General features: G+C 36.8%; 1 protein-coding gene across 3 annotated transcripts in view; it reads right to left on the reverse strand.

Moving 5' to 3' along the window:
• Nucleotides 1–4,374: 4,374 nt before the first annotated feature.
• The window catches only part of LOC129925142 (uncharacterized), a 42,683-nt gene continuing 19,263 nt past the window's right edge, over nt 4,375–27,794 (reverse strand). For 2 of the 3 annotated variants that reach the window (XM_056023643.1, XM_056023646.1), the window contains exons 2-7: nt 21,690–21,807; nt 20,126–20,296; nt 15,538–15,679; nt 14,256–14,357; nt 10,542–10,598; nt 4,375–6,649 (exon numbers count right to left, since the gene is read on the reverse strand). In XM_056023643.1, the coding sequence (XP_055879618.1) occupies nt 6,598–6,649; nt 10,542–10,598; nt 14,256–14,357; nt 15,538–15,679; nt 20,126–20,296; nt 21,690–21,702 (537 nt within the window). In that variant the 5' untranslated portion in view covers nt 21,703–21,807 and the 3' untranslated portion in view covers nt 4,375–6,597. Of the gene's footprint in view, nt 6,650–10,541; nt 10,599–14,255; nt 14,358–15,537; nt 15,680–20,125; nt 20,297–21,689; nt 21,808–26,577; nt 26,734–27,794 lie in introns of those variants that run through there. The other variant, XM_056023645.1, reaches the window with a different exon arrangement.

The following is a 27,794-nucleotide window of genomic DNA, read 5'->3' on the forward strand; positions in this document are numbered from 1 at the left end:
GAAGACTAGCAAAAACGTGTAGTTTTGAACGCCTGGAAGATAGCTTGATTAGAGACAGAGTAGTTCTTGGTATTAGACATGAATGCCTCAAAATGAAATTGCTACAAGATAGTAGTCTCACATTGGAAAGGTGCAGAGATATTTGCAGAGCATACGAGACCGCCAACAAACAGTTGAGACAAATACAAGCCGACCCTCCAATCATTGAGAAAGTATCAACACCTTCAAGAACAAACATTCAGAAAGGTAAATGCAGGTATTGTGGAAGGATTCACGAATACATTAAAGAAAAGTGCCCTGCATGGGGTAAAATGTGCCTAGCATGCAAGGGGAGACATCATTTTGCTGTGATGTGCAAAAAGAAAATTCAGCAGGTGTCAGATGATATGTCTAACGATGAATGACAGCTACAGTCGGACACAAGAGATGATGTCATGATGGTAAAAAATGAATGGGTGATGTCTTTGGAGAACCACAAAACGAAAAGGATGACAGCAGTTATGACAGTAAATGGTCACCGTGTAAGGTTTCAAATGGATAGTGGAGCTGATGTAAATACCATCCAGGAAAAATACGTAAATAAGAATCAGATAGAAAAGGCAACGCAAAGATTACTAATGTGGAATAAGACTGAAATGAGACCCATAGGGAAAGCCACTCTAACGACGAGAAATGAGAAAACTAACGAAACATTTGAGGTGGAATATATAGTTGTACCAAATAATCTAGCATGCCTTCTAGGTCATGAAACTTTAACAAGAATGAAGTTAATCAAAGTCAATAAAGATAGGTTCATAGCATCAGTAGTGAATAACCAAGAAGAAGACTATAGTCCAAAGTTTACTGGTGATTTGGGTGACTTAGGAGAAGTGTCTTTAAAAATTGATAGCAGCATTAAGCCCAAGGTTCTGCCGTGTAGAAAGATCCCTATTGCTTTACAAGAAAGAGTTAAGGAGGAGTTAAAGACCCTAGTGCAGAGAGGAATCATAGAACCAGTGATAGAGCCTACAGAGTGGGTGAGTCAGATGGCAATTGTGGAAAAAGCTAATGGAAAAATTAGGATCTGCATTTAATTTAATTTAGAGTCTATTTCTTCCTTTTTTTTCGAGAGAGATATAGAGAGTAAGGAATCATATTTTGAAGTATTCTCGTTTAGCTAACATTAAAAAGTGATCAAATAAACGATTACAATTAATAAAACTATAAGAATTAACAAGTCTATGTTAAAAAAACAAGTTACATGGCAAGATGAAATAATAGTTTTCGAGATCTGAGTGTGACAGACGGACAGACGGACATTTTGCACAAACTTAATAGCGGCTTTTCCCCTTACGGAGGCCACTAAAAAGACTAAACCAATTTTTTTAAATAGAACTCACTGTAAGCTAATATATTGCCTATTTCCTTCCTATGTCCTTGACATTGTGAACGTTTTCTTGCGTTTGGAAAGACTGTGTGCAGCTAATGACGTAAGCACATTTCTCATATTGTTGACAAGTGGGCGTGACCAACCTCTCAGCCCGTAGGGAAATTTGAGTCGAAGCTGCGCAGTGGTACAGAAGACAAGCGGACACGGTGCTTGAAAGAGCTATCTGTTAGAGAATACTTCGTTATGTTAAAGATTATTGTGAAATCGTCAAGAGGTGAAAGAAACTGAGGGAAACAGGGAGTGGGGAGTTGTGACATCGGAGGAGGGGCGTAAAACTTGGACATTCTACCCTCCTGCCCCCCCCCCCCCAACCGTAACTCCTAACCAGGGAACCTTTTCTTTTTATTCCACTCCCACCTACATCTCCAGAGAGAAAATGTTTTGTTCGCGCCCTAGGGCCCCCACTGACCATTGTGATGCGGTGATCATGTCCAGCCAGTGCCATTGTTGCGCAGTGACCTGATGAAAAGAGACCAGGCTCGGGTATCGCGGTCCAAATATCGGTCCGCTGACACACATCACAGATACACACACACACACACACACACACACAGAAGGCAAGACGGTGCGCAGCCGTGGGAACCTGTCCTCCCGATGACGCCACATCACCGTACAGTTTGGCATGAATGACGACCTTCAATGTCCCCCCCCCTTGCTTTTTTTTTTTCATTCATAGATTTGATTGAATGGGATTCGTCCCCCCCCTCCTCCTCTATCGTTACAAGTTTACGAGTTTCCTCTTCTTAAATCTCTTAATGGATGAGGGGGAGGGACATGTCCTCACAAGATGGCCACATTTACTGGAAGTTATTCCCGCCCCCGTACATGTACCTAGAAGTAAGACAAGGAGAACGCTCCTTCTCAATTTAAAAAATTATTAAATCATTACTAGTTTTGGCTTTTTTCTCAAACTTACAAGTCAAACGTTGGGATTAGGTTTAGGGTGAGGCCCGGTTAGGGTTAAGCTTTGTGTATATTCTGTTATTTTGTATATTGTTTCTTTAATCAGAAATAATTGAGTATTGAAACACTTCGTTACCACTTTTAAAACTGTGATTCTATTATCACTATAAATGGTTGTTTCTGATTTTAAATAAACAAGCGAAACATTAAATTCACATCATTTATCTAGCGAAACCGGAAAGGGGAATAGACGATATTAGTTTTGTGTGGTCTGTCCGTCCGTCCGTCCTTCCCGTTTAGATCTCGTAAACTAGAAAAGATATTGAAAATCCGACATCATTATATTTTAGACCATTCGAAGTACTGATGCTACAGTTACTTTTTTCCTTTCTGAAAGCGAAAAATTGAATTTTTAAAATTAAATATGCAAGCAGTTTTTCATAAAAATACACTATTTTTACAACTATTGACTATTAAAAGTAACAAACACGGGAGGCTATTTAGTAAGGGAGATGACTATTTACCATATTTTAACACATTAATGCAAACGGTTTTAAATTTTTTGTCAAAAAAAAAAAAAGAATTTTTTAAAATTGTAGAGTTAAGTTAAGTAAGTTCTGTCATAATAACATTTATTTTTTAAAAGAAAAAATCTATTTAGTATTCATATAAGTGAAGCATGATTTAAAACAACAATTAATAAGTAGTTTTTCATATTATCACGTGAACTACAATAGTGGACTAGAGGCATAGAACACTGAACTAAAAGCAAGGGGATATTTTTTACGGAAATTTTGTTTTCTTAAGGCTTTGAATAAGAGATTGACCCTTTACAGAACAATCAATCAGATAATCATTATGTAACGTCAGTCAGGCTAGGTTCACATCAGACTTCCTCATTATCACCTATCCCTTGGTCCGCTGGACTGTTGGGGCCACAACAAAAGATAGAATTTCATTATGATATTCTTTCTGAAAATATTGAAACCTTCCATTTTACCTGCCTGGGTAGACCACTTCGGGGGCCGATTAAGAGTTTTTTTTTTCCACACAAACTGTCTTTGTAACCTTGTTTTACAATCAATGTAAGAACTACAATTGCATTGATTTGTCAAATAAAGTTATCTCATAACTGTTCTGTCTATTCGCCATACATATTATCAAATAAATCAGGTCAGTAAGAGAGTATTTCTGTCAAATAACTTGCTGGTAGATGTATGCTTGTTGTCAAATAATAATAATAATAATGCAGCTAAACAAAATATCTAGTGTGAAGAAAAAAGAATTGTCGTCGGCTTAACTTTTTATTTTGTTCGTTTGTTTGTTTAGCTCCTTAAAAAATGAAGATGTTTAGATTGTTTGCTATGCAAGCCACCCGCAGGACGGAAGAGGCAGGTCTCGAGCTGCCTGGTCCTATGGTATGTGCTCTTGACTGTCGTCCTGATGGCCCCGGGTTCGAACCTTCAATGAGAAACGTGTAAAATGAAAACCAGAACATTGTAAAACATTTCGTTCTCATTTTTGTTTTATTTTGTTTCCTTTATTCTGAATATCAAAATCAATGATGTGGTTTATCTTTGCACCACAGACAAGGGAAGTAAGTGATGTTAAGATGTTTGTGTCTGTGATGGTCTCCCTTGCAGTATCCCTTTTTAACTCTACTGTTTAGTTAAAAAAAAACAACTCTTTTACATGTCCTTTGTGTAAAGTTTTATGCAGCATTAGGGCCACTGCATCTTCTCATTACCTTGATTTGCTTAGGATCTTGGTATCTAGATAACACCACAGGGTATCTACCAATAGAAGATATCAAATACAGAGCTGTAGGCTTATTAGGCAGACGGATATATATCATTTATATACGATCACTATCTCGAACACACTCGGACGCACCAACATCTAAACATGCACAGACACACGTTTAAATATAAACAGACATACGCCTAAACATACACACACACACGCTTAAGCATAAACAAACATACACAAGAACATACACACAAACACGCGCAGACATGTCAAGGATAATGAAAACAAATTGATAAAAAATTATAAATTTTTATTATCATACAACAGAAGTAATAATGTGAAATATCTAAATTGTTATAAATAATGAATTTTTTTTTGTTACATCGTGAATCTTATAAGCTCACAAAACAACAGATCAATCTTTGTGAATATTTAAAAGGTATCACGTGACCTTGGAGGCGAGGTGGATGAGTGTTAAAGCGCTTGGCTACCGACGTAGGTGTCCGGGGTTTGAATTCTGATGAAGTGGGATTTTTTTTATTCCGGGATCTTCATGGCGCCCACAACACAGTCACAGACGGCACCACTATCCCCAGCGCCTCCATCACCCAGCTCTGACAATAGCTGGGGAAAAGTAAAGCTGGTTGGTCGTGGTGCTGGCCACAAGACACCTTCGTTAACAGTGGTCCACAGAAACAGATGACCTTTACATCACCTGCCCTGTACATCACAAGGTCTAAAAGGGTAACGTTACTTTATCACGTGACCTTAAGCTGAGTTACATGACCAAAATGCTGATATTTGATGAAATAAGAAACATTTTTGTTAGATTAAAAAGTATGCTGTAAACTAAGCCATTACACATCAAAGCACATGGCCAGTTTTATTTCTTATAGAGATAGAGATGCAATGGTCTGTAGCACAGACTCAGAACATTTAGGCTAAAAGCCTAGATCTAACAGATATTCTATTTTTATTCTAAGAAACGAACGAGTTATCATTCTCTGTCACTGCCAGATGTTATTTGTATAATTATTATATTTTAAGTGAATGATGTTATTTAAATGACTTGAATATTAAAGAGAATTTCTGAAATTTTCCCCTCCTAGCTTTAGGTTTAAAATTAGTCACTAACTCCTAGATGCCATTTTAAAAGAGTTGCTATTCTTAATTTCTAAGTGAGTTGTTTTTTTTTTTTAGTTTTATTGTTTCCTTTATTTGAAATTAAAGTAAAAGTGAACATAAATGATTAGTATTCAAGATTAAATGAGGTCACGAACTTTAAACTCTTAAAGTAATTATAATATGCCTAATGAATTGTTTATCGTAAAAGTCAAGACATTCAATTATTTACAACTTAATGTATTTATGAAGAAAAAAAAAGTATTCGCGACAATTTTCGGAATTGCTGTACTGTAAATATTGTACAACTGCCCTCGGAGAGCTCTGGCTTACTTCAACACATCCTTCCATCTAGATCTCTCCTGAGATTTTCAAATTGGAATGTGTGGCTAAGTTGTCATAAACCGCTTGGGCTAACTATCACAGAGCATGGAGCTCGCATCCCTCCTCGAGCAGAGCTGTGGTTGCTAGGTGACAGATATCCCCCCCCCCCCTTTCTACCCACATCTAAAAAAAAACAACAACAACTGAATCCTAGCGAACTTGAAAGATGCACTAATTAAAAGCTTTTAAAAAAATTACGACTTTATAAACTGTGAGTCATGAAATGTGACAATACAGTCCAAAAAAAAAAAAAGCCCATTTGGATAGCAACTGGCATAACTATGTAGGACAAGTCAAGATCAAAAGCCTCTAGTTAGTAATAAGACCTTTAGGCTACTTGTCTCAAGAAATGATTTGTACAATAGAATCTCTAGTGCCAATTATAAGTGCTCCAACGAATACCAGCTTTACCTTATTTAGGTAAATAAACCCAGCTCGCAGAGACTACTGAATTAAATTATAAATGCAGATCACGCGAATTTATTTATACATTTATATTTACAACATATAAAAATACCAGATATGTCAACATTCCAGTGATCGGTATTTAGGCCTGATTTAACAAAAAGGAAAAGAAAACAACTGGTCAACTGCCAAGTCAAAATAATTTCTGCAACTATGACTCACAATGTTTATCAATTTAAATACGAAGAAACAAGAAGAGTAACTGATGTAAACATGACATTGTCTGTGATTATGTCCCTTGCGATATTTTTTTGCCTTTCTTTCATAGCTGTAGATGTGAGATAGATGAGATCAATTTAAAATGTTTCATTACTATCTACTAGGTTGCAGTGATAGTTTAGTTGTTCATAGTTGTTTATAGCAATAAGACCTATAAATATATAAAAATCAAAGACAAATTTGAGTTGTTCATATGTTTTCTATCTGTAGGTCACGCTTCCTGGAATAAAAATAGATAAAGGGAATGAATCCATATTTCAAGGCTTGGAAGAGTTCTTTCTTTTTTCGTTCAGAACTAAAAGTAAGTTTTGTGCCCGTGTCAAAGGTCAGTTGTATAAATTAGCTCCTGTTACTTTAGGTCTTGGAATGTATCCTAACCTGGAGAAAAAAAAAAGTTGACATTTCAAAGACATGGCTGACATTAGTTGTTTCTTTGGTTTGAAAAATTGTTGACTTGTGTCAAGATGAAATTTTTCAGTTACGTAAATATCTTGACCTTTTTTGACCTTTGTCCGTTTCTCTCTGTCTCTAGATCACTATCTTCCTCATCCTATGTCTTTTTATCTATCTCTATGCTTTGAATATCTCTAATCCCTTTCTCGTATTTTCTTGCTCTCTCTCTCTCTCTCTCTCCTCGTATCTCTCTCTCTGTATATATATATATATATCCAGACTTGGGCGGAACTTGTTCTCTTCTTCCTAATGTCGACATCATTCTCAGTCGTCTCTAACAGTGCGCACCTTCTCAGTCTAGTCTCTAACAGTGCGCACCTTCTCAGTCTAGTCTCTAACAGTGCGCACCTTCTCAGTCTAGTCTCTAACAGTGCGCACCTTCTCAGTCGTCTCTAACAGTGCGCACCTTCCTAGTCTAGTCTCTAACAGTGCGCACCTTCTCAGTCTAGTCTCTAACAGTGCGCACCTTCTCAGTCTAGTCTCTAACAGTGCGCACCTTCTCAGTCTAGTTTCTAACAGTGCGCACCTTCTCAGTCTAGTCTCTAACAGTGCGCACCTTCTCAGTCGTCTCTAACAGTGCGCACCTTCCTAGTCTAGTCTCTAACAGTGCGCACCTTCTCAGTCTAGTTTCTAACAGTGCGCACCTTCTCAGTCTAGTTTCTAACAGTGCGCACCTTCTCAGTCTAGTATCTAACAGTGCGCACCTTCTCAGTCTAGTTTCTAACAGTGCGCACCTTCTCAGTCTAGTTTCTAACAGTGCGCACCTTCTCAGTCTAGTATCTAACAGTGCGCACCTTCTCAGTCTAGTTTCTAACAGTGCGCACCTTCCTAGTCTAGTCTCTAACAGTGCGCACCTTCTCAGTCTAGTCTCTAACAGTGCGCACCTTCTCAGTCTAGTTTCTAACAGTGCGCACCTTCCTAGTCTAGTCTCTAACAGTGCGCACCTTCCTAGTCTAGTCTCTAACAGTGCGCACCTTCCTAGTCTAGTCTCTAACAGTGCGCACCTTCCTAGTCTAGTCTCTAACAGTGAGCACCTTCCTAGTCTAGTCTCTAACAGTGCGCACCTTTTCAGTCTAGTCTCTAACAGTGCGCACCTTTTCAGTCTAGTCTCTAACAGTGCGCACCTTCCTACTCTAGTCTCTAACAGTGTGCACCTTCCTAGTCTAGTCTCTAACAGTGCGCACCTTCCTAGTCTAGTCTCTAACAGTGCGCACCTTCTCAGTCTAGTCTCTAACAGTGCGCACCTTCTCAGTCTAGTCTCTAACAGTGCGCACCTTCTCAGTCTAGTCTCTAACAGTGCGCACCTTCTCAGTCTAGTCTCTAACAGTGCGCACCTTTTCAGTCTAGTCTCTAACAGTGCGCACCTTTCTACTCTATTCTCTAACAGTGTGCACCTTCCTAGTCTAGTCTCTAACAGTGCGCACCTTCCTAGTCTATTCTCTAACAGTGCGCACCTTCTCAGTGCGAACCTTCTCAGTCTAGTCTCTAACAGTGCGCACCTTCCTAGTCTAGTCTCTAACAGTGCGCACCTTCTCAGTCTAGTCTCTAACAGTGCGCACCTTCTCAGTCTAGTCTCTAACAGTGCGCACCTTCCTAGTCTAGTCTCTAACAGTGCGCACCTTCCTAGTCTAGTCTCTAACAGTGCGCACCTTCTCAGTCTAGTTTCTAACAGTGCGCACCTTCCTTGTCTAGTCACTAACAGTTCGCACCTTCTCAGTCTAGTCTCTAACAGTGCGCACCTTCTCAGTCTAGTCTCTAACAGTGCGCACCTTCTCAGTCTAGTCTCTAACAGTGCGCACCTTCTCAGTCTAGTCTCTAACAGTGCGCACCTTCTCAGTCTAGTCTCTAACAGTGCGCACCTTCTCAGTCTAGTCTCTAACAGTGCGCACCTTCTCAGTCTAGTCTCTAACAGTGCGCACCTTCTCAGTCTAGTCTCTAACAGTGCGCACCTTCTCAGTCTAGTCTCTAACAGTGCGCACCTTCCTAGTCTAGTCTCTAACAGTGCGCACCTCCTGCATGGCAGGGTTATAACAATAGATATATATATATATAAATATATATGCATCTCTCTCTCTGTGTATCTTTCTATTTATACCTCTCTCTCTCTCTCTCCCTCTCTCTCTCTCTGTACATATGTCTTTCTTTCTCTCTGTATCTCTTTCCCTCCCTCTTTTTCTCTCTCTCTGTATCTCTCTTTTTCTCTTTATCTCACTCACTCTCTCTCTATCCTCTCTATCTATCTATTTATCTATCTTTCTGTATTTCTCTCTCCCCCCTCTCTGTATCTATATCTCTCTCTCTATCTCCGTATCTCTCTCTCTCTCTCACTCTCTAATACTTCTTTAGATCGCATTTCAAATGTCTTGCCACACTAATGATAGTTGAAAAGTACCCCAGTTTTTTGTTAGACTAGATAGCATCAGTAGATCTACTTATAAATGTACATATGTACTAAAATGAAGTGCTTTTGGCTGAGTAGTGTGTTCTTTTCTTTTTACTGCTCCTTACAAATGTACAGTCCGTGAGAAGTTATTTGGCCTGGTGCAATTAAAAAAAAAAAGAGCTCGCCTTTGGAACCTTTAGGTAAAGCATACACAAACATTCATGACGACTACTGTTGATGGGCTCACGAACGGGCTGGATAGTAGGTCAATAATGTTGTCCTCGTCACGATCTTCGTTTATGCAAAGAAGGTATTTGTGCCATGGACTGAAAAGGCATCTCTTTTTTTTTATATTTGTCAGGATTTGTTTTGGAGACCAGTTTTATCTCTCAAACTATTATAGAATGTTGGAGACCAGTTTTATATCTCAAACTATTATAGAATGTTGGAGACCAGTTTTATCTCTCAAACTATTATAGAATGTTGGAGACCAGTTTTATCTCTCAAACTATTATAGAATGTTGGAGACCAGTTTTATCTCTCAAACTATTATAGAATGTTGGAGACCAGTTTTATCTCTCAAACTATTATAGAATGTTGGAGAGCAGTTTTATCTCTCAAACTATTATAGAATGTTGGAGAGCAGTTTTATCTCTTAAACTATTATAGAATGTTGGAGAGCAGTTTTATCTCTCAAACTATTATAGAATGTTGGAGAGCAGTTTTATCTCTTAAACTATTATAGAATGTTGGAGAGCAGTTTTATCTCTCAAACTATTATAGAATGTTGGAGACCAGTTTTATCTCTCAAACTATTATAGAATGTTGGAGAGCAGTTTTATCTCTCAAACTATTATAGAATGTTGGAGAGCAGTTTTATCTCTCAAACTATTATAGAATGTTGGAGAGCAGTTTTATCTCTCAAACTATTATAGAATGTTGGAGACCAGTTTTATCTCTCAAACTATTATAGAATGTTGGAGAGCAGTTTTATCTCTTAAACTATTATAGAATGTTGGAGAGCAGTTTTATCTCTCAAACTATTATAGAATGTTGGAGAGCAGTTTTATCTCTTAAACTATCTTACATAAACTGGCACCTCTGACGGCTATTAGCAGCAATAACAGCAAGCATGTATGTATCATTTGTCGCTCTACATCTGATAGTATGTCACCACATTTAAACTTAGTGACATTGATTTACCTTTCAAATAGTTGGTTATTAGTGTGTTCACAAAACTTGGCGTAATTTAAGTTTTAATTTCTGAGATAGCATTCATAACTAGAACATTACTTTTGTATATAGTGAATCTCTTATAAACCAGATTTCAACAAGTTATGTCACACAGAGAGAGAGAGAGAGAGAGAGAGAGAGAGAGAGAGAGAGAGAGAGAGAGAGATGCCAATAGAAGAATGTTTTTTAAAGATTCCTTACCAAGGCTTGTCCAAAGTGCCCGTGTTGACATAGCCGTCATACTTCCCGTCATTGATGCTGTAAAGAAGTTACAAGTTATTTATCTATTTATTTATTTATAAAATTAATAATAGGGTGTTGTCACAATATCACACACACACACACAGATAACTATCTATGAAACAGTCTAGAAATAGATATACATAAATATTAAAACACTTTTTTTTCAAATCTATTTAATTAGTCTTCATTTGTGTGTGTGTGTGTGTGTGTGGGGGTGCCACTTCCACTATACCCGTCTATTGACACTCACTGCTCTAGTCTACTGTCTTGTAGCTAGGGATGTTATTCTAAGTTGAGGTTTTAAAATAGAAGGCCAACACAAAAAAAAAAAAAATCAACTAAAAGCAATCACAATGTTAGGAAATCTCACTTTAGATGAATTTGGAGGAGACATCACTCTCTACACATACATACACACACTCTCTCTCTCTCTCATTGTTATGACCACACACTAAACACTAACATCGTATATAGCAAGCACACATACATTTTAATCTAATTAAATTGTATTGCATTACATACATATACACATACATACTAGCTGCACATTGTTCATAACATACACACATTAAAGCACACATTCCCATTACACATATACACCTTACATTATATGCATACAGACTCACACACTAGGCTATATTTGCAAACGCACCACATACATAAGTACAACACTCATGCACTACAAACAACGAACAAACTAAAACAAAACACTACATTCCCGTTACGTGTTACATACATACCAGCACTCTGTACACACACACACACACACAAAACCTAACCTAGAACTTAATAAGGCGGATTCAATGTCCACGTGTCAGGCTAAAAACAAAACACAGGTAAGGGTGACATTCAACCTGGTCAGAGGAGATTGTAATCTTGAAGTTTTGAAATTTCACGCAGGTAAAATGTTGGGGTAGGGGAAGCCTTAAAGTGTTTTTCTTTTTCAGAATCCCAAAACTTACAACACACTAGGACTTGTTTAACTCAGACTTGGGAAGTCTAAAAATATAATTACATACAGAATGAGACATAAACACAGAAAAATGGCATATTTATATCGCTTATCATTGTAGGAAAATCTGGCCAGTTGAGTGAAGACAGATCATCACTGAGGATGGTACAATGCCAGCTTGTTACTATTGACTATATAGACTAAGAGAACAACACTACGCCAGATTGTCAAACGATTGAGCTATTGAAATTCATATGAGTCAACAAAATAGTTTTTTTTTGCTCTGTTTTAGCCTAGTGTTATTTTGAATTGTGTAGCAAGACCAAGATCTCTAGTTGTGAGGATAGATTTAGCGGATTCTTTATCTTCACAGTAACACAACACATTCCGACATTAATTTAAACACATTTAAGTCAGCCACACGTTAAAATAGGATCACTTTTTGGGACGAATTGGGTGTCCACATAGGCCATGACACGATTCGGCTCACGATCTGCGTGGGCGTCCATCCATACACGCCTCATACTACACTGACACCAAAAGGAGTGCCGGTCCATCAGATAAACTCTGTGTATGTCTGTTTAGGCGAGTGTGTTTATTGGATTGCGTAAGTGCATGAGTGAAGTACTAATAAACAGTGTGGCCAAGTCAATGCACTTCTTCGATAAAACATTTACGGTAGATACATGTAATGTCAATGACTGTCGTCGACTTTTTAAAAATTCAGTTGTTTTTTTTACAAGATCACAACTTGAGGCAGAAGGAACTCGGTTCAAACCTAGGACGACCACGTGTCGACCAATACAACATAGTGAGCAGCCCAACGAGTCCTTCACATTTCAACTGAGATCTACTCACGTAATCTTATTAGCTAGTTTATCGAACGTTGCGATGTCAATCAATGCAATTAAATCCTTCGTATTCATAGCAAGAGGTCAGCGAGTACAGTGACGTCATCACGTTACAGTTGACTGACTGACATACTAATTGGTTCCGTTATTGAGTTTTAAGTGTAAAATGTTATAGCCTACACATGGTATATTTGCAAATTTATATTAGCCAGACCTAGCTTTAGCCTACATATTTAGTCACAATTTAAATAGACAAAGCCGTTATCCTTCCGTTCTGGCGACTGTCTTTGACCGTAGAGTCTCTCGGCCTCTAAGCAAACCCCACGGACTACCGGCTTATCTGCCCATGAGGCGAAAATATTGCCATATTTCTACAACATAGTCTCTCATTGTTTCCATAATATGGCTAGTCAATTTTTTTTTTACTTTTAAGACAGACTAGTCAAGTCTTTTTCAAATACCTATAGGTCTAATCAAAGTAAAGCTTTACATAAAGTGACTACTTTGTGATTGTATGTAGCCACAGCGTGGCAAGGACTGATCATATTGACTCTGTTCAACGAACCTTGACGCCTTTCCATTTACACCCAAAAGTATACTCCACACTGAGTCCACACGATAATCAGTTTAAAAGTAAAAACTACCAATACTAATTTTTTTTTTAAATATATTAAATGTAAACATTACTTCATGAGAGAACACAAACTCAAAATCGTCCCCCCCAAGTGGTCCACGCAGGCAGGCAAAAAGGCAGGTTTTAATATTTTCAGAAAGAATATCAGAATGAAATTATATCAAAGGCAGAGAAGAATGGAGAAAGAAGGTTGACAGATCTTGTGTGGTGCCCCAACGGTCCAGCAGACCAAAGGATAGGTGAAAGTGAATGTGAAATTAGAGCCTGGCCTAACTGATGTCTTATAATGATTATCTAAGTGATCTAATTATTGTTTTGTAAAGGTCCTTCTCTTATTCAAAGCTTTAGCTAGTTTTGTATTTCTGTAAATATGTGGCTTGTGTCCTTTCGGTAGTACTGTAGTTCTCGCGATAATATGAAAAACGACTTATTAATTGTTGTTTTCAATCATGCTTCACTTATATGAATACTAAATAGATTTTTTGTTTTTAAAAATAAAAGGAAACATTTTTTTGTAATTGTAGTAGTCAGTTTGACAGAACTTACTTAACTTAGTAATACAATTTCAAAAATATTTTTTTTTTCACACAAAAACTAAAACCGTTTGCATAAATGTGTTAAAAATATGGTAAATAGTCATCTCCCTTACTAAATAGCCTCCCGTGTTTGTTACTTTTAATAGTGAATAGTTGTTAAAAATTATGTAAATAGTCTTGTCCCCTAATAAAGAGCCTCCAGTGTTTGTTACTATCAATAGCGAATAGTTGTAAAAGGATCATCCTCACCTCAAAACTGTCACACAAAAAAAAGTGATTAATCTGCCCGTGACATCTCCCAGATGAAAGAGTATGAATGGAGATAAAAGACTCAAGTAAGCGCAGTAGAGCAAGAACGTTTCCATCGAAATTGAAATAGAATTGAAATTTTTAACATTCCATTTGGATGTCACTTGCTAGTCGCCAAATGTTTTTAAATACATAAGTATAACACTTCTAGTGTCCACCTTATCATTACTTTGGCGTTATAATATTTGTTACTTCCCTCAATAATGTTTTTGTGTTGCACTTATTTCACTAAGACACAGCCACAGCCACAGCCACAGCCACAGCCACAGAGCACAAGTTCAGTGCTCCTCCTAACAAAGAGTTGATACTTCAATGTGTGAAACAATTTTAAGATAAGTTTTTGGAATTGTTAGAAGGTCATTCATAAACATTATATTATCGCAGACTTACTCTTGGTACGCTAAATACGTGACGGGATACGAGTCTCTCTCGCTGTACGGACCATCATAGCCGTTACGTGGACTTGACCCATGGTAGCTGGACTCATACAGCCTGGACACAAAACAGGAAAAGAATGAGATGGTGAAATTTTTTTTTTCTTGGTGACCTGAAATTTTTTTTTTGTTTTCAAGTTTGTAAGTTTATTATGCAGAGTAGTGCTAAAAATATTCCACCTTTGTTGTCCAGGCAAAAAAAACTAATATTCTAAATGGAAGATAATTTTAAAATTTTAAAATAAAACTAGACTTATTTAAAGTACTTTCTTTCTGTGACACTCTAGGGCAGATCAATGCGAACTAAACATTCTATAGGTTTCATTTCATTCGCTTAGGAAGTTTAAAAAACAATTCAAAATTAACAAGTCTGGTAGGTAAACAAACCAAGATGCAGTAATTAGAAATACTTTTTGTTTTAAAGTATTATTTTTTTAAAACGAAGCACGCATGAACTAATTAACCTTATCGAGAGAGAGAGAGAGAGAGAGAGAGAGAGAGAGAGAGAGAGAGAGAGAGTTCTATTACTTTACAAATAAATTACAGAATTACAAAATAATAGAAGTAGTGCTTTCTACAATATGGATAATAGAAGTAGTCACTTGCTACAGTATGGATAATAGATGTAGTGACTTGCTACAGTATGGATAATAGAAGTAGTGACTTGCTACAGTATGGATAATAGAAGTAGTGCGTAGTATGATCGAGTGTGGTATTTCCACATTCTATTTTATAAAGAAACAAAAATTTCGATCTAGAAAGTCTCTAAGAAACAAGAAAAATATCTTTTTAAACTTTAAACAAAAAAGAGTGCACCAATAGGGCAAAAACTATATCTACCAATATGTACAAGTTATTTCACTTACTGGATATCAAGCAAAATAATGAACTACCAATAATTATTTGACTAATTGAGTATTTTGTTTATTGATTCATGTTTTGTTAGGTACACTAAATAAGTGTTTAAAGTATCAACTTGATCGGAGAATGTGTGAGGGAGAAATAGCGCTAACAATTATTTATTGGGAATAAATCCAACAAATTCAGCCATATATCTGAATACTGAAGTATTAGTTTCCCTTGTTATATTAAACAAAATAACTAATTACCACTTATTAATTGAATAATTAGTTACTTTTTTATTGATTCATGTCTTATCTATGTTAATAGACAGACAGACAGATAGACAGACAGAGTGAGTTGATAAAACTTTGTAATAAAAACAAGCGATGACCTACTTTTCTTCGTTGTTGTTCAGTTTCTTTTTATAGCAGCAAAAGTAGGCCACCAAGATGGCCACCAATATAACAATAATGAAAGCACCTGCAGCAACGGACGTTCCGAAGATAACCTTCTCGTTCGTGTTCAAGTCCCAGGACCCTGCAAGAGGAGTTGGAGATTGTTAGCATTGAGAACGAAATCGTTGGCGAATTAATGCCCTATAGGTCTATTCTAACACTAGTAGTGTCCCTTAGATGCAGTATGAAGTGAATCCTGCCAAAGCCATACAGTCTTAAGACAGGACATTATGTCCAAAACGTTTATAAGGACTTACTTAACTTAATCATGTGCACTCCCAGGGGAGCATAGGGCCGCAACCACACCTCTCCACCGAGATCGGTTCTGAGCAGCTTTCTTCATCTGCTCCCATGTCATTCCAGTACCCTCAGCTTCACTGATGACTGACCTCTTCCAGGTTTGCTTGGTTCTGCCCACTTTCCTCTTTCCTTGTGGGTTCCAGTCAAGTGTCAGCCTTACAACATTGGTAGCTGGTTTTCGCAGGGTGTGTCCTATCCAGCTCCTTTTTCGTTTTGTGATGTCTTGGGCTATGGGCTTTTGTCTAGTTCTCTCCCACAAATCGATAGTAGTTAATTCTTAATATCCGGCCTAGGCATCTGTTAACAAAGGTATGGAGCTTTTCTATATTTGTTTTAGTGACTCTCCAAGTTTCTGAACCGTATAGAAGGACAGACTTAACGTTTGTATTATAGATTCGTGTCTTGTTGTGTAGAGATAATGCCTTAGCGCGCCAGATACTTTGAAGAGTTGAAAAGGCAAACTTAGCTTTATTGATCCGAATTAGTATATCATTATCAGCTCCGCCGTCTTTACCAACTCTACTTCCCAGATAAGTGAAGTGGTCCGTATCAAGGATGTTCTCTCCCTGTAGCATGATTGGGTTTTCTTGTCTGTTGTTGATCCTCATAACTTCTGTTTTCTTTTTGTTTATTAGAAGTCCAGTCTTTATCGCTATTTCTGAGAGTCTGGTGAGTTTGGTCTGAGCATTTTGTTTATAAGGAACTCTTCTGTATTTCCCCAGTCAATAAACCTAATAAATATAAATATATCTCTCTCTGTATTTCCCCAGTCAATAAACCTAATATATATATATATATATATATATCTGTAATATCGTTTGGCCTCTCTTTTTTTTGTCTTGTGCCGTGACCTATTATTAGCGCACATCAAATAGAAATCTATTTTTTAATGAATGCACAAGGAAGTGCAATGTTATTTTCTTATTGTGTAATGAAACAAAATTGGAAATTAAAAAAAAAAAAAAAAAAAAAGATTTTTTTTATATCCTATGTATATTGTCGGTCTTATGTTTGGTTACTAGTTCAGGGGTCGGCAACCTTTTGAGTCGGTAGAGCCAAAAATTACAATTTACTAAATTTCAAAGTTTTTAAAGAGCCACAAAGTTTTTTCTTGCCAATCATAAATAGTACTCGGATAAATAAAATTGTTTGATGAATAAAAACGAATCTATTTAGTCATATGAAAAAAAAATCTACTTAATTATATATGACTAGCATTTTTCACAACAAATTAGATTATATATATATATATATATGGGATTATTAGATAATTACTTATTATGAGTGTAAATAAATTAAAAGAATTAAACATTTACATACAACACTAACTTGTACTTCAATAACAAAACAATTGAGCCAACAAATTCAATGGGGGCGATGGCTTTGGTTTTATAAAGTTTGTATACATTTGGCTCATAACTTGTTTTTAGTTTCAAACACGACTCAAGATTTTCAATTGTTACTTGGCTATTCACGCAAGAGAACGCTTGCTCGCATGAATATGTCGATCCGAATATAGTTAATACTCCAATTGCCAACCTTTTCGCTGCACTGTAGCAATCTGAAAGACAATGCCATGTGTCGAATACAAGTGCTTCATCTCGCAGCATTTCTTTGAAAGCTGTCCACTTTTGTTGCGTTATGTACATACATTTCTGGACCTCCAACTCTTGCAACTTGCTTTTCTAATCTGTAAATTCTCCACTCCAGAAAGCTTTACTTTTTAAAGTCCAATATAAATTCCAAATGGCTCAATATGTATTTCTTTACTATTTGTGTTCAGGATATTTACTATGAATGCTAGAATGGTTTTGATGGTTTTGAAATGCTCAAATCTCTCAACAAATTCATCTGTAATTTTTAAAAAATAATTGTGATAAAGTAATTCCTGTCAACAGTTGCACTGGTTTTATCGCGATATTGATTTAGAAAGTGAAAATGAAGTCATTTATCGCTCTGATTAAGTAAAGTAAAGTTCTCCTTTCAGACCTTGCGATCTTTAGGGCAGATGATGTAGAGGTCATCTCCACATTTACTTTCTCCAACTAATGTCAGGTAATTATTAAAACTGGGTGAATTTAGAAGCGCTAAAAAATATCCAGAGATTAAAAATTCCCAAGTCTTCACCACGATTTTAATTCGGGACCCCGGTTCGGAAGCAAAGCTCTTTACTGCTAAGCCACCGCTTTTATCTCTACCAATACATCGGCTGGGTTTTCATTTTCGTGTAGTTTTAGATTCATCCCATTTACTTTTCCTGATATATCCATCATAAAGTAAAATTTTAGCAACCATTTGTCGTTCTCTAATTCAGGGTGATTAATACCATCCTCATTTAGGAGTTGCTATTGAAACGAGTTTATTTAAATCGATCTTATTGTCTTCAAGGCATTTTTGCACGGCATTCGCTAAATCTTCTCCCTAGTTTGTCACGAGAGCGCTAGCATTTCTTGGGAAGACATTTACCTGACAGAAAGCCAGCTTGTGCCATGTCTTTTATGTCGCAAAGACGTATCTATATCATTGATAAGGCGGAAGAAAGTTGAGTTCTTCCACCTGCAAATATGTTACATTTGAAGACATGGGGAGGGGTGCTGTGAAAATCAAGTACAAGTGGCTGAGAGATTGAATCGGTGCCTAATTTTAGTTAATCGATTTAATTTTTTTCGATAAAATAAATAATATTTGTGTATGGAACTAAAGATCCGCAGCTTAACATCCAAAGAGCCGCATGTGGCTCGCTAGCCGCAGGTCGCCGACCCCTGAACTAGTTGAAATTATATAATTTTTATATGTAGCGTATATTTCTTTCCTAATACAATGGATTAACAGTTTCCGAATACCGAGTTAATAGTGTCTGTCAAGCCCGTCAAAACCTCTAAATACTTCAAAAACTTTTTATTGTTTGTATTTCTAAATGTAAAAAAAAATTATTAATAACATTCTAATTATTATTTATTTTGAATTTTTAAAAAAGTACTTAAAATAATAGTTGTTTAATTTTTTTCAACTTAAAAAAACAAACTTAAATTTCAGGCAGAGACATTTTGTAGTTTAGATTTGCCTTTTATTGGGGTGGCTCCCTTTATCTTAAGATTGGAAAAAAAAAAACAACTTATAATTATTATAGCAATTTGTTGCAGCACCTTATCTATGACATGAATCGCCAATGTAATGAAACATTCAATTCATCTTAATGGCACTGCCCTATACAATCTAGCCTCCTTCAGCACATCTTTCCATTCAGATTGTCTCCATGCCTGAACTCTTAGCTGCTGTAGATCTGCCTCTATATAACCGAATCATTGTAGTCGTGGTCTGCCTTTGGGCCAACGTGAGGTCACGCTTTGGGTCGCCTGTCTTTTGGTTTTCGCCGGTACAGTATTTTTTAGCTTCTCTGTTCTCTAGCACTCTTTCAATGAGATGTAGACAAAAGAGAAATAGGCAAAAGAGAAGTAGGCAAAAGAGAAATAGGCAAAGAGAAATAGGCAAAAGATACGTAGACAAAAGAGAAGTACACAAGAGAGAAATAGAAAAAAGAGAAATAAGCAAAACGAGAAATAGGCAAAAGAGAAATAGGCAAAAGACAAATAGGCAAAAGAGAAATAGGCAAAAGAGAAATAGACAAAAGAGAAATAGACAAAAGAGAAATAGGCAAAAAAGAAATAGGCAAAAGATAAGTAGGCAAAAGTAGGCAAAAGAGAAATACACAAGAGAGAAATAGACAAAAGAGAAATAGGCAAAAGAGAAATAGGCAAAAGAGAAGTAGACAAAAGAGAAATAGGCAAAAAAGAAGTAGACAAAAGAGAAATAGACAAAAGAGAAATAGGCAAAAAAGAAGTAGACAAAAGAGAAATAGGCAAAAAAGAAGTCAACAAAAGAGAAATAGACAAAAAAGAAATAGACAAAAGAGAAATAGGCAAAAGAGAAATATACAAAAGAGAAATAGGCATAAGAAAAGAAGACAAAAGAGAAATAGACAAAAGAGAAATAGGCAAAAGATAAATAGACATAAGAGAAATAGGCAAAAGAGAAATAGCCAAAGAGAAATAGACAAAAGAGAAATAGGCATAAGAAAAGAAGACAAAAGAGAAATGGACAAAAGGGACACAAGATGCTTAAAAAGATGTTTTGTCAGTTCTCAATTATCAGGCGACCAAACCAGATTGTGGTGTTCAAGTTATCGACACCACACACGCAACTATAATGATTCAAAGCTAGGACTTACATTCACATGTAGGTATCGAGTGGCTCCAGTTTCCTGTACTAAGGCATGTCAGCTCCACTATCGAATCTGTCGGTCGATTACCAAATTTGCTACAGCCAAGTTTGACCGTTGTGTTAACAGTCGTATTTAATGTGGACAGCTCCAGGCCTGTGTCCTTCAGAGACGGACATCCTACAACAGTTAAATAGTATACAACAATTAAATAGTATACAACAGTTAAATAGTATACAAAAATTAAATAGTATACAACAGTTACAATCAGATTCGGTGAGGTGGGGAGGGGGTGATTGCTTCAACTGCCCTCCCCACTCTGGCCCTCTGAATAAGGAAGGGGGAGCGGTTCTATTTTTATGGAGATATCATAATTTGTGAACAAAATTAGTTGAATATCTATATAATATAAGCTACCTATTGATATTTGAACCTATTTGTATATTATGTCGCACATACACTCTAATCTCAAATTTAAACATTAGTAATTTTAAATGAAAAAGGTGGGAGGGGCGATACATGCAATTGCCCTTCGCCCATCGGACAAACCAATACTTTTTTCTGTTTGTATTTTAGTTAAGAAATTACAAAATTTAAAAATCTGTCACTAATATAATTTATATATGCTATAAATTAAATTCTTTTATCGAGTCGCCCCACCCCTATTCTTTCATGCCAAATGCAATCATTAGCAGAAATTATAAAAAGGAGCTAGGATTAATCGTATTCACTCTACTGCCCCCTACCCTTTCCAGACGAAAACATGACGTTTTAAAACAGAATAGTCAAATATGGCGACAGAGTTTATGTAATTACACATTATTTACATAATTATTTTAGAAATACTTTATTTTGGAAAATTTAGAATTCATTCGAAATTTTTAGTATAAGAGTAACAATGGAGATGAGTTCTGAACCCAAATATTATTTTCCTAAACACTATTTCCAACCTTTACTCATACTGATATTTTTCTATTGTATAAATAAATTTGAATCATAAAAATTGAAAAGAATTTAGAGTAAAATCTAATTGGTCCACTTAATTTCTCCTACCACTTCCGAAATTGTTTGTTTAGAGCTTTGAATTATAGTTCTGTAACAAAACAAAGTTACAAACATGACTATTGAACAAAATGTAGGAATTAATCGGTTGTTTTGCAATGTAATAAGAACAGTAAATTCATATTAGAATATTTTTCAAAAAAAAATTTATTCAATGGGTCCCTTTTTAATATGATGAATAATGAGCTGTAGACGTCAAGAAAATGCGTTTCTGCAGTGAAGAATAACAAAAAAACGCTTGGCGTCGGGGCTTCGCCCCAAACTCCACTTGGAGAGCTTACAGCGATCCCCAAGACCCCCTAGCTGTCAAGAGAAGATCATCTAATCAAGTCTTTTTGTTTTGTCTTTGGAAGTGTCTTGAATGTCCTAGCAGCGGTGAGAACTCGCATGAACAATAGAGCTTAGTTAGAACAAGTATTTCTCTAGTTCTCATCTGACTTTAATCCAGATCTACTGAAACATGATTTACTTAGACTTTACTCAATAAAAAAAAATTAAGAAAGAAACTAACCTAAAGTAGTCATTGTGGCTATTGTGGTCAGAGTGGCTGGACAATGGCTATTCCATGAAATGCTTCAATGTGTCAACTGTCCATTAAGAACAAGTGCGTGGCATCACAATTATTACATCTGAGGAGAGAATACAAAACTCCATTATTGCCTACTTACATTGAAATGTACTTACATTATACACTGTTGCAATGTGTACTTATTTCTTGACAAGGACACTAATCGGGCAACAACCGTAGTGATAATGCTGTCTACAACATATTTAAATAGCGCCAATATTGGACCACGTCCCCCATTACTTTTTGGTGGGTCGGGTACTGTGTATTAATGTAGCGCTCACATTGTGTCATTGTTATTTCCCTTTGACGGTAGAAACATTTTCTTTAAACATTGTTTCTAAACCCTATCTTTTCTTTCCTATCACAAAAATTTGATTTTGTCCTTAGTGTTCGACTAGCTACACAAATAGGTGCCATCATATGTACCATCATACCATCACCGTTTTTACTTGTTTTTTTAGTTAGTGCTTCCTCTTCAAACGACGTTCTAAATTAAACTCTCTACAGTAGAGAGTGCAGTACAGTAAGTCATGTAAAAAAATCATTTAATTTGCTCTTTAAAAAAAAAGTTTCCCCTTTCAGACCTTGCGATCTATGGGGCAGTACTGTACTTGTGGCCTACCGTTAACGAGGGTGTCATGTGACCAGCACAATGACCAACCGCCTTTACTTTTCCCTGACTTATGTCAGGTACCCATTAGAGCTGGACTCAAGGCGCACTAATATCGCGTACTTAAAAATCCCAGTCTTTAATAGGATTCGAACCCTGCACTCCCAGTTCGGTAGCCAAGCGCTTTACCGCTCAGCCACCGCGCCTCCAATTAGCTCTATAATGTATTTTAAACAGCTAATGAACCAATGATTTTGTTTTAAATTCTACATTAGTTTTTAAAGTGTTGATTCTGATTGGATTCACCGGAGAACATCCAAATGTTAAAGAGCCGTCTCTTCAAAAATAGCGACTGCTCATCAGCCAACACAACACTGCACACACACACAAGATGTATTATCGGCTTGAGTAGACCAAACGCTAGAGAGTAAAGGCTGAAGTTTTCATTAGAGACAAATCTACAGCAGTGTCAACAGCAAGTAGCCGTTCAATGATGTGTTAGTGATCTAAATAAATAAAGAGAGGAGAGACTGACAAGTGTATAGAGTGACTAGGTAATAGTCTGTCAAGTAGAGGGACTTAGGCCTATGTATAGAGTGGCTAGTTGAATCAAATATGTACCTATCAACTCATTACGATTCAATCAAAGGTGTTCACCTAAGGTCAAACACCTGTACCACATGCGCCGCTACATAAGAGAACAAAAAATGAAACCTACAAAGAAAACAAAAGTCACAACGGAAAGGGAGTGACTTGGTATACGCTATGTATTTTATACAGAAATGACTCGAAAAAAAACTCTTCAATAATTCGTATAGTTAGTGGAAAGGGAAGAGTCGAATGTTATATACATGCCTATCTCCCTATTTATCCTGGTAATGTACCCAGTAGAATGATCATTGCAAATGCTAACAAATTTGACAGGATTTTAAATCCAATGATAGTGTTACTTTTTTGTTTAATCGTCCAGCAAACTGTTACTCCACTGCATAATTTTATCTTATGTATTATTTGAGTTGGTCAGACAAAGGTCAGAGTGTTCTCTATGGTGAGATATCTTGTAGTTTTGACGATGTAAACAGGAAAGGCGAGGGCGAGGTCTAGAATCATGCCTGATAACACAATCAATAATGCCCTCCAAGGCTTTCGCTCGATACTAGATCAAGCTTTGTTTGTTTTCGATAATTGCGTGTGTCAGTATGAGTGACTTGCAACTATTTTTGTTTTTATTATTATTAGTATTAATTGGGTAATGAATGACGAGACGTGGGCCACAGCAGAACACAAGAGAAAACAAGGTTCTAGCAAAGCAACACCATCACGCAGACATCAACACCATCACAATAAGATGACTCAATAATAAGTAGGTGTAAAATATGTAGCCCCCATGCAGACATAGCTATGGCCATGACTACAAGAATAGACAGGCAATAAGAACAACACATCACACATACATCAACACATCATCAGAAATCAACACCACATTAATAGACAACAAAAATGCCACCTTGCCAAATAATATCACATCAATCGACAATCGACATCGACTTCACATCACCAGTCTAACATCACATCACCAGTCCAAGAACATCACATCAACAGATAGACAACACCACATCACTAGTCAAACAACACCACATCACCATTTAAACAGCATCACATCACTATATAAACAACACTAGGTCACCAGAACCAGAAGACAACAGCACGTCACCAGTACATTAAATGCACCTAGTTAAATGAGGTTTCAAAAGTGAGCACTATCTCCTTTCTTGTGTAGCAGAAAATAATTGTAAAGACTAACAATAACTTTTCAAAGTGAATAGATTAAAGTTGAGGAGAGCATGAAGAGGACTAAGGCAGCTGTATAAGCGAATGTTCTGTGATACTTTGCATTTCTTTTAGATTTCATCAACAACCTCTATACCCAGACTGCAACACTTAGAAAAACTATCTTAAGAACAATTGTTTTTATGTAAAAGCAGTCACGATACAGAATTATGTTTTAGTGTCACGTTCGTTCAGAAATATGTTTTAGTGTCACGTTCGTTCAGAAATATGTTTTAGTGTCACGTTCGTTCAGAAACATGTTTTAGTGTCACGTTCGTTCAGAAATATGTTTTAGTGTCACGTTCATTCAGAAATGTGTTTTAGTGTCACGTTCATTCAGAAATATGTTTTAGTGTCACGTTCGTTCAGAAATATGTTTTACTGTATCTTGGTATCTCACGTGCTTTCCGCGGCTAATCCTCGAGTTACTCTCTTGTTAAAGAAATCAAATTTCAACTTTCTGGTCTGCACTTTTAAGCCCAAGGAATTTTGTATTTCGAATCTCGGTGAAGACTTTTTTGTTAACTTTAGCATTTTGAAGACGTCCATGAGTCTGTTGTCTGTTAAAGAAAGTAAAGGCGGTTGAATTTCGCTAGCTGACATCCTTGTGACCTATGAAACAAATGAGCTGTACACTTTGCATCAACTGCTTCAAGGACCACAAGGACTTATAGAGGAAATCAGGATTCAGCTAGTCTAGAGACATTTCCAGTGTTCCTATGTGCGTGTTGGCTTCCTTCAGTTGTAGAACGACTATGGTTCATCTCAAACACTTCTTCATGTGACTGTGGAGCCCTATTTTGGAGAGACACTCCCGTCCACATATATCGCAGGTTAAGGTGGCTTTCGCTTTGGTAGTTGAGGAGCCGCCCATTTTTTTCATATGGCATAGCATATATACTGCCAATATGCCCTGGCAATATCTTATTATGGTATGTAATCTTATCTTATAAATTGCAGACATGTCTTCAATGAAAAGAAGATAATAACGTCATACACGAATCCATGTGTCAGTCTAGTCGTGCATGTTAATTAGAGACTCTATCGAATCATTAACTTTCTTGGCTGACACAGCCTGAACATGACATGCTCGAATGGTACTAGAGAAGAAAATGCACTTGTAGTAATTGAGTTATAAATGTGCCAAGTGGTTTTGGTTATAGGAAATTAGCAGCTTGATATAAGTGTCTGAAGCAAGCAGTATAGTCGAGTTACCAACTTTATAAGGTACTTTAAAAACTAAACGAAGTCTGTTTTAGTTAGTGTTCCTAATCTCTCGCTCTTACGTCTCACCTCCGCTCCACAGGTGTACATGAATCTACCAGGCAAAGGGTTAATTAAGATGTCATCACGCATTCCTACGGTACGGTTGGTGTATGACTAATTTATTCAGAACTCATTCATTACAAGGGGAGGATGTTGTTGCTAAGAAACCAAAGCTTGCTGATGTGGTGGTTTAGTCCACGGGAAGTAACAACTCAGGATTTGTATAGACATGGACATTTACATCTACTTAACCATGGACATTTAGATCTCTTTAACCATGGACATTTAGATCTCTTTAACCGTGGACATTTAAATCTCTTTAACCATGGACATTTACATCTACTTAACCATGGACATTTAGATCTCTTTAACCATGGACATTTAAATCTCTTTAACCATGGACATTTAGATCTATTTAACCATGGACATTTAGATCTATTTAAACGTGGACATTTAGATCTATTTAACCGTGGACATTTAGATCTATTTAACCGTGGACATTTAGATCTATTTAACCATGGACATTTAGACCTATTTAACCTAACCATGGCTGTTTAGATATATTTAACCAAGGACATTTGAGCTAATTGGTCACGTAACCTTCCTCCCAAAAAACTTTTAATGCAGATTAAAAAGATTACAAAACAAATACAAATTGTGTAACACACACACACACACACACACTGAAAACCACATGACCAGACTAACAGGATTTAGTTTTTATCAAATTTTTTAAAAAGCTATATGGCTATTTAGGAAAAACGTTAATATGTGATAGTTAGAATTAACACTGGAGACTGAAGTACTTATGAAAACTTTGTACTGATCAAAAGTCAAATCAAAAGTAAATGTACAAGGAGACCACAGTCCAGAGCGCATACCACTTGACTAGGCAGTCCACTTTTTATTTAGAATATTAGGTTGACATTTTATCAAATAATAATATTTTAAAACTGTTCGTAGTAAAAACCAAGTCTCATATGTAGATGATTTAACTTTGTTTAGACTGGTATAAAATGGAAAATAAGTTTTATAACAGCAAGTTGCTATATATTACATCAGTAGAAAATGACACTGCATTAAGTAAGTGTGTGTGTGTGTTTGTTTTTCTGCTTATATGTTTACCTTTAGGTTCCCAGTATATCGAGAAGAACTTAACAAGGCTGTTTGTCCATTTCAAACACAAAACTCAAGTCAAGAAAGTCTCCAACATGTCTACAATGTGTTTCTCGAGATCTAAACTTGTAAGACTGTGTCCTGTTGGCCCAAGCACACACTGATACATTCAAGACTGATTCAATCAATAACACACCATTCAATGATCAGCATTCAAAGCGCTCAACGATTTCCAAAGGCGGGTAATGATGAGCTCTAGCAGACGTGGAGTTGAGTGAATGGTGAAATGTCACTTAGAATGTGCACACAGGTTACCGTGGGCTTGTGGGGCGGTACTGAAGTAGCTGGGGTCAGACCTGATCGTAATAGAAATTATGTTCTTTTTTTTTCTGTACCCTGTCGATCTGACTGCTACAAAAACGCAAGTCTTTAAGATCAATAATCGCGTCATGACTTCGTTAGAGTGATTGCAAGTGTGTATGTAAAAGTGTGTGTGTGAGAGAGAGAGACAGAGACAGAGAAATGGCTTTGGGGAGGTCCACTTGACCAAGTTAAGTAGTCAAGTACTCATGGCGCTGTCAATGATCCATGAACGATGTTTGAATTCTGTTACGCCTGTAACAAAACATAAGTTAAATCCTGGATGGCCGTGTGGCATGCGTTCTGGACTGTCATTAGATGGCCACGATCATTGCACGATGGCCCCTGGATGGAACCCTGCCTGGCGCCATTACCCGCTTTCCTGTTGAAAGTTTTGGGCTAGAATGTAATTATCCTTAACTCTGAAGTAACATCTGTAACATATATAATATATTTATATCATTCACCTAATTGTTGAATGTTCTCTTCCTGACATCAACGATTGGTGACTATCTCAATAGTATAATTTATTGACAGCGTACTGATGAACAGCTTACCTCTTGTAAGTCAGTTTCTAAAGCTAAAGGCTTCCCTCACTTTCAGATTTCAGAACACTTCATAAGTCTTAAGGCGTCTCCTGGTTTTTGTAGGTAGGCCCGCCGCCATAATAATTGGGGCCCCATAACAATGGGTACGTGTTGTCCCTTCTGCCTCCCCCCCCCCCCCATGTTAGAAACATTCAAATACGTACACAAGGTGCATAAAAAAAGGTAAGCCCCTCCCCCCCCCCCCATTCTTTTGAAGCCCTGGATTAGAGTCCCGTTTTTTCTTCGTCCCCCCCTCCCCTGCGGAGGGCTACGTTCATG

Source organism: Biomphalaria glabrata, chromosome 3 (genome assembly GCF_947242115.1).
Source record: "Biomphalaria glabrata chromosome 3, xgBioGlab47.1, whole genome shotgun sequence".
Classification (NCBI taxonomy): domain Eukaryota; kingdom Metazoa; phylum Mollusca; class Gastropoda; family Planorbidae; genus Biomphalaria; species Biomphalaria glabrata.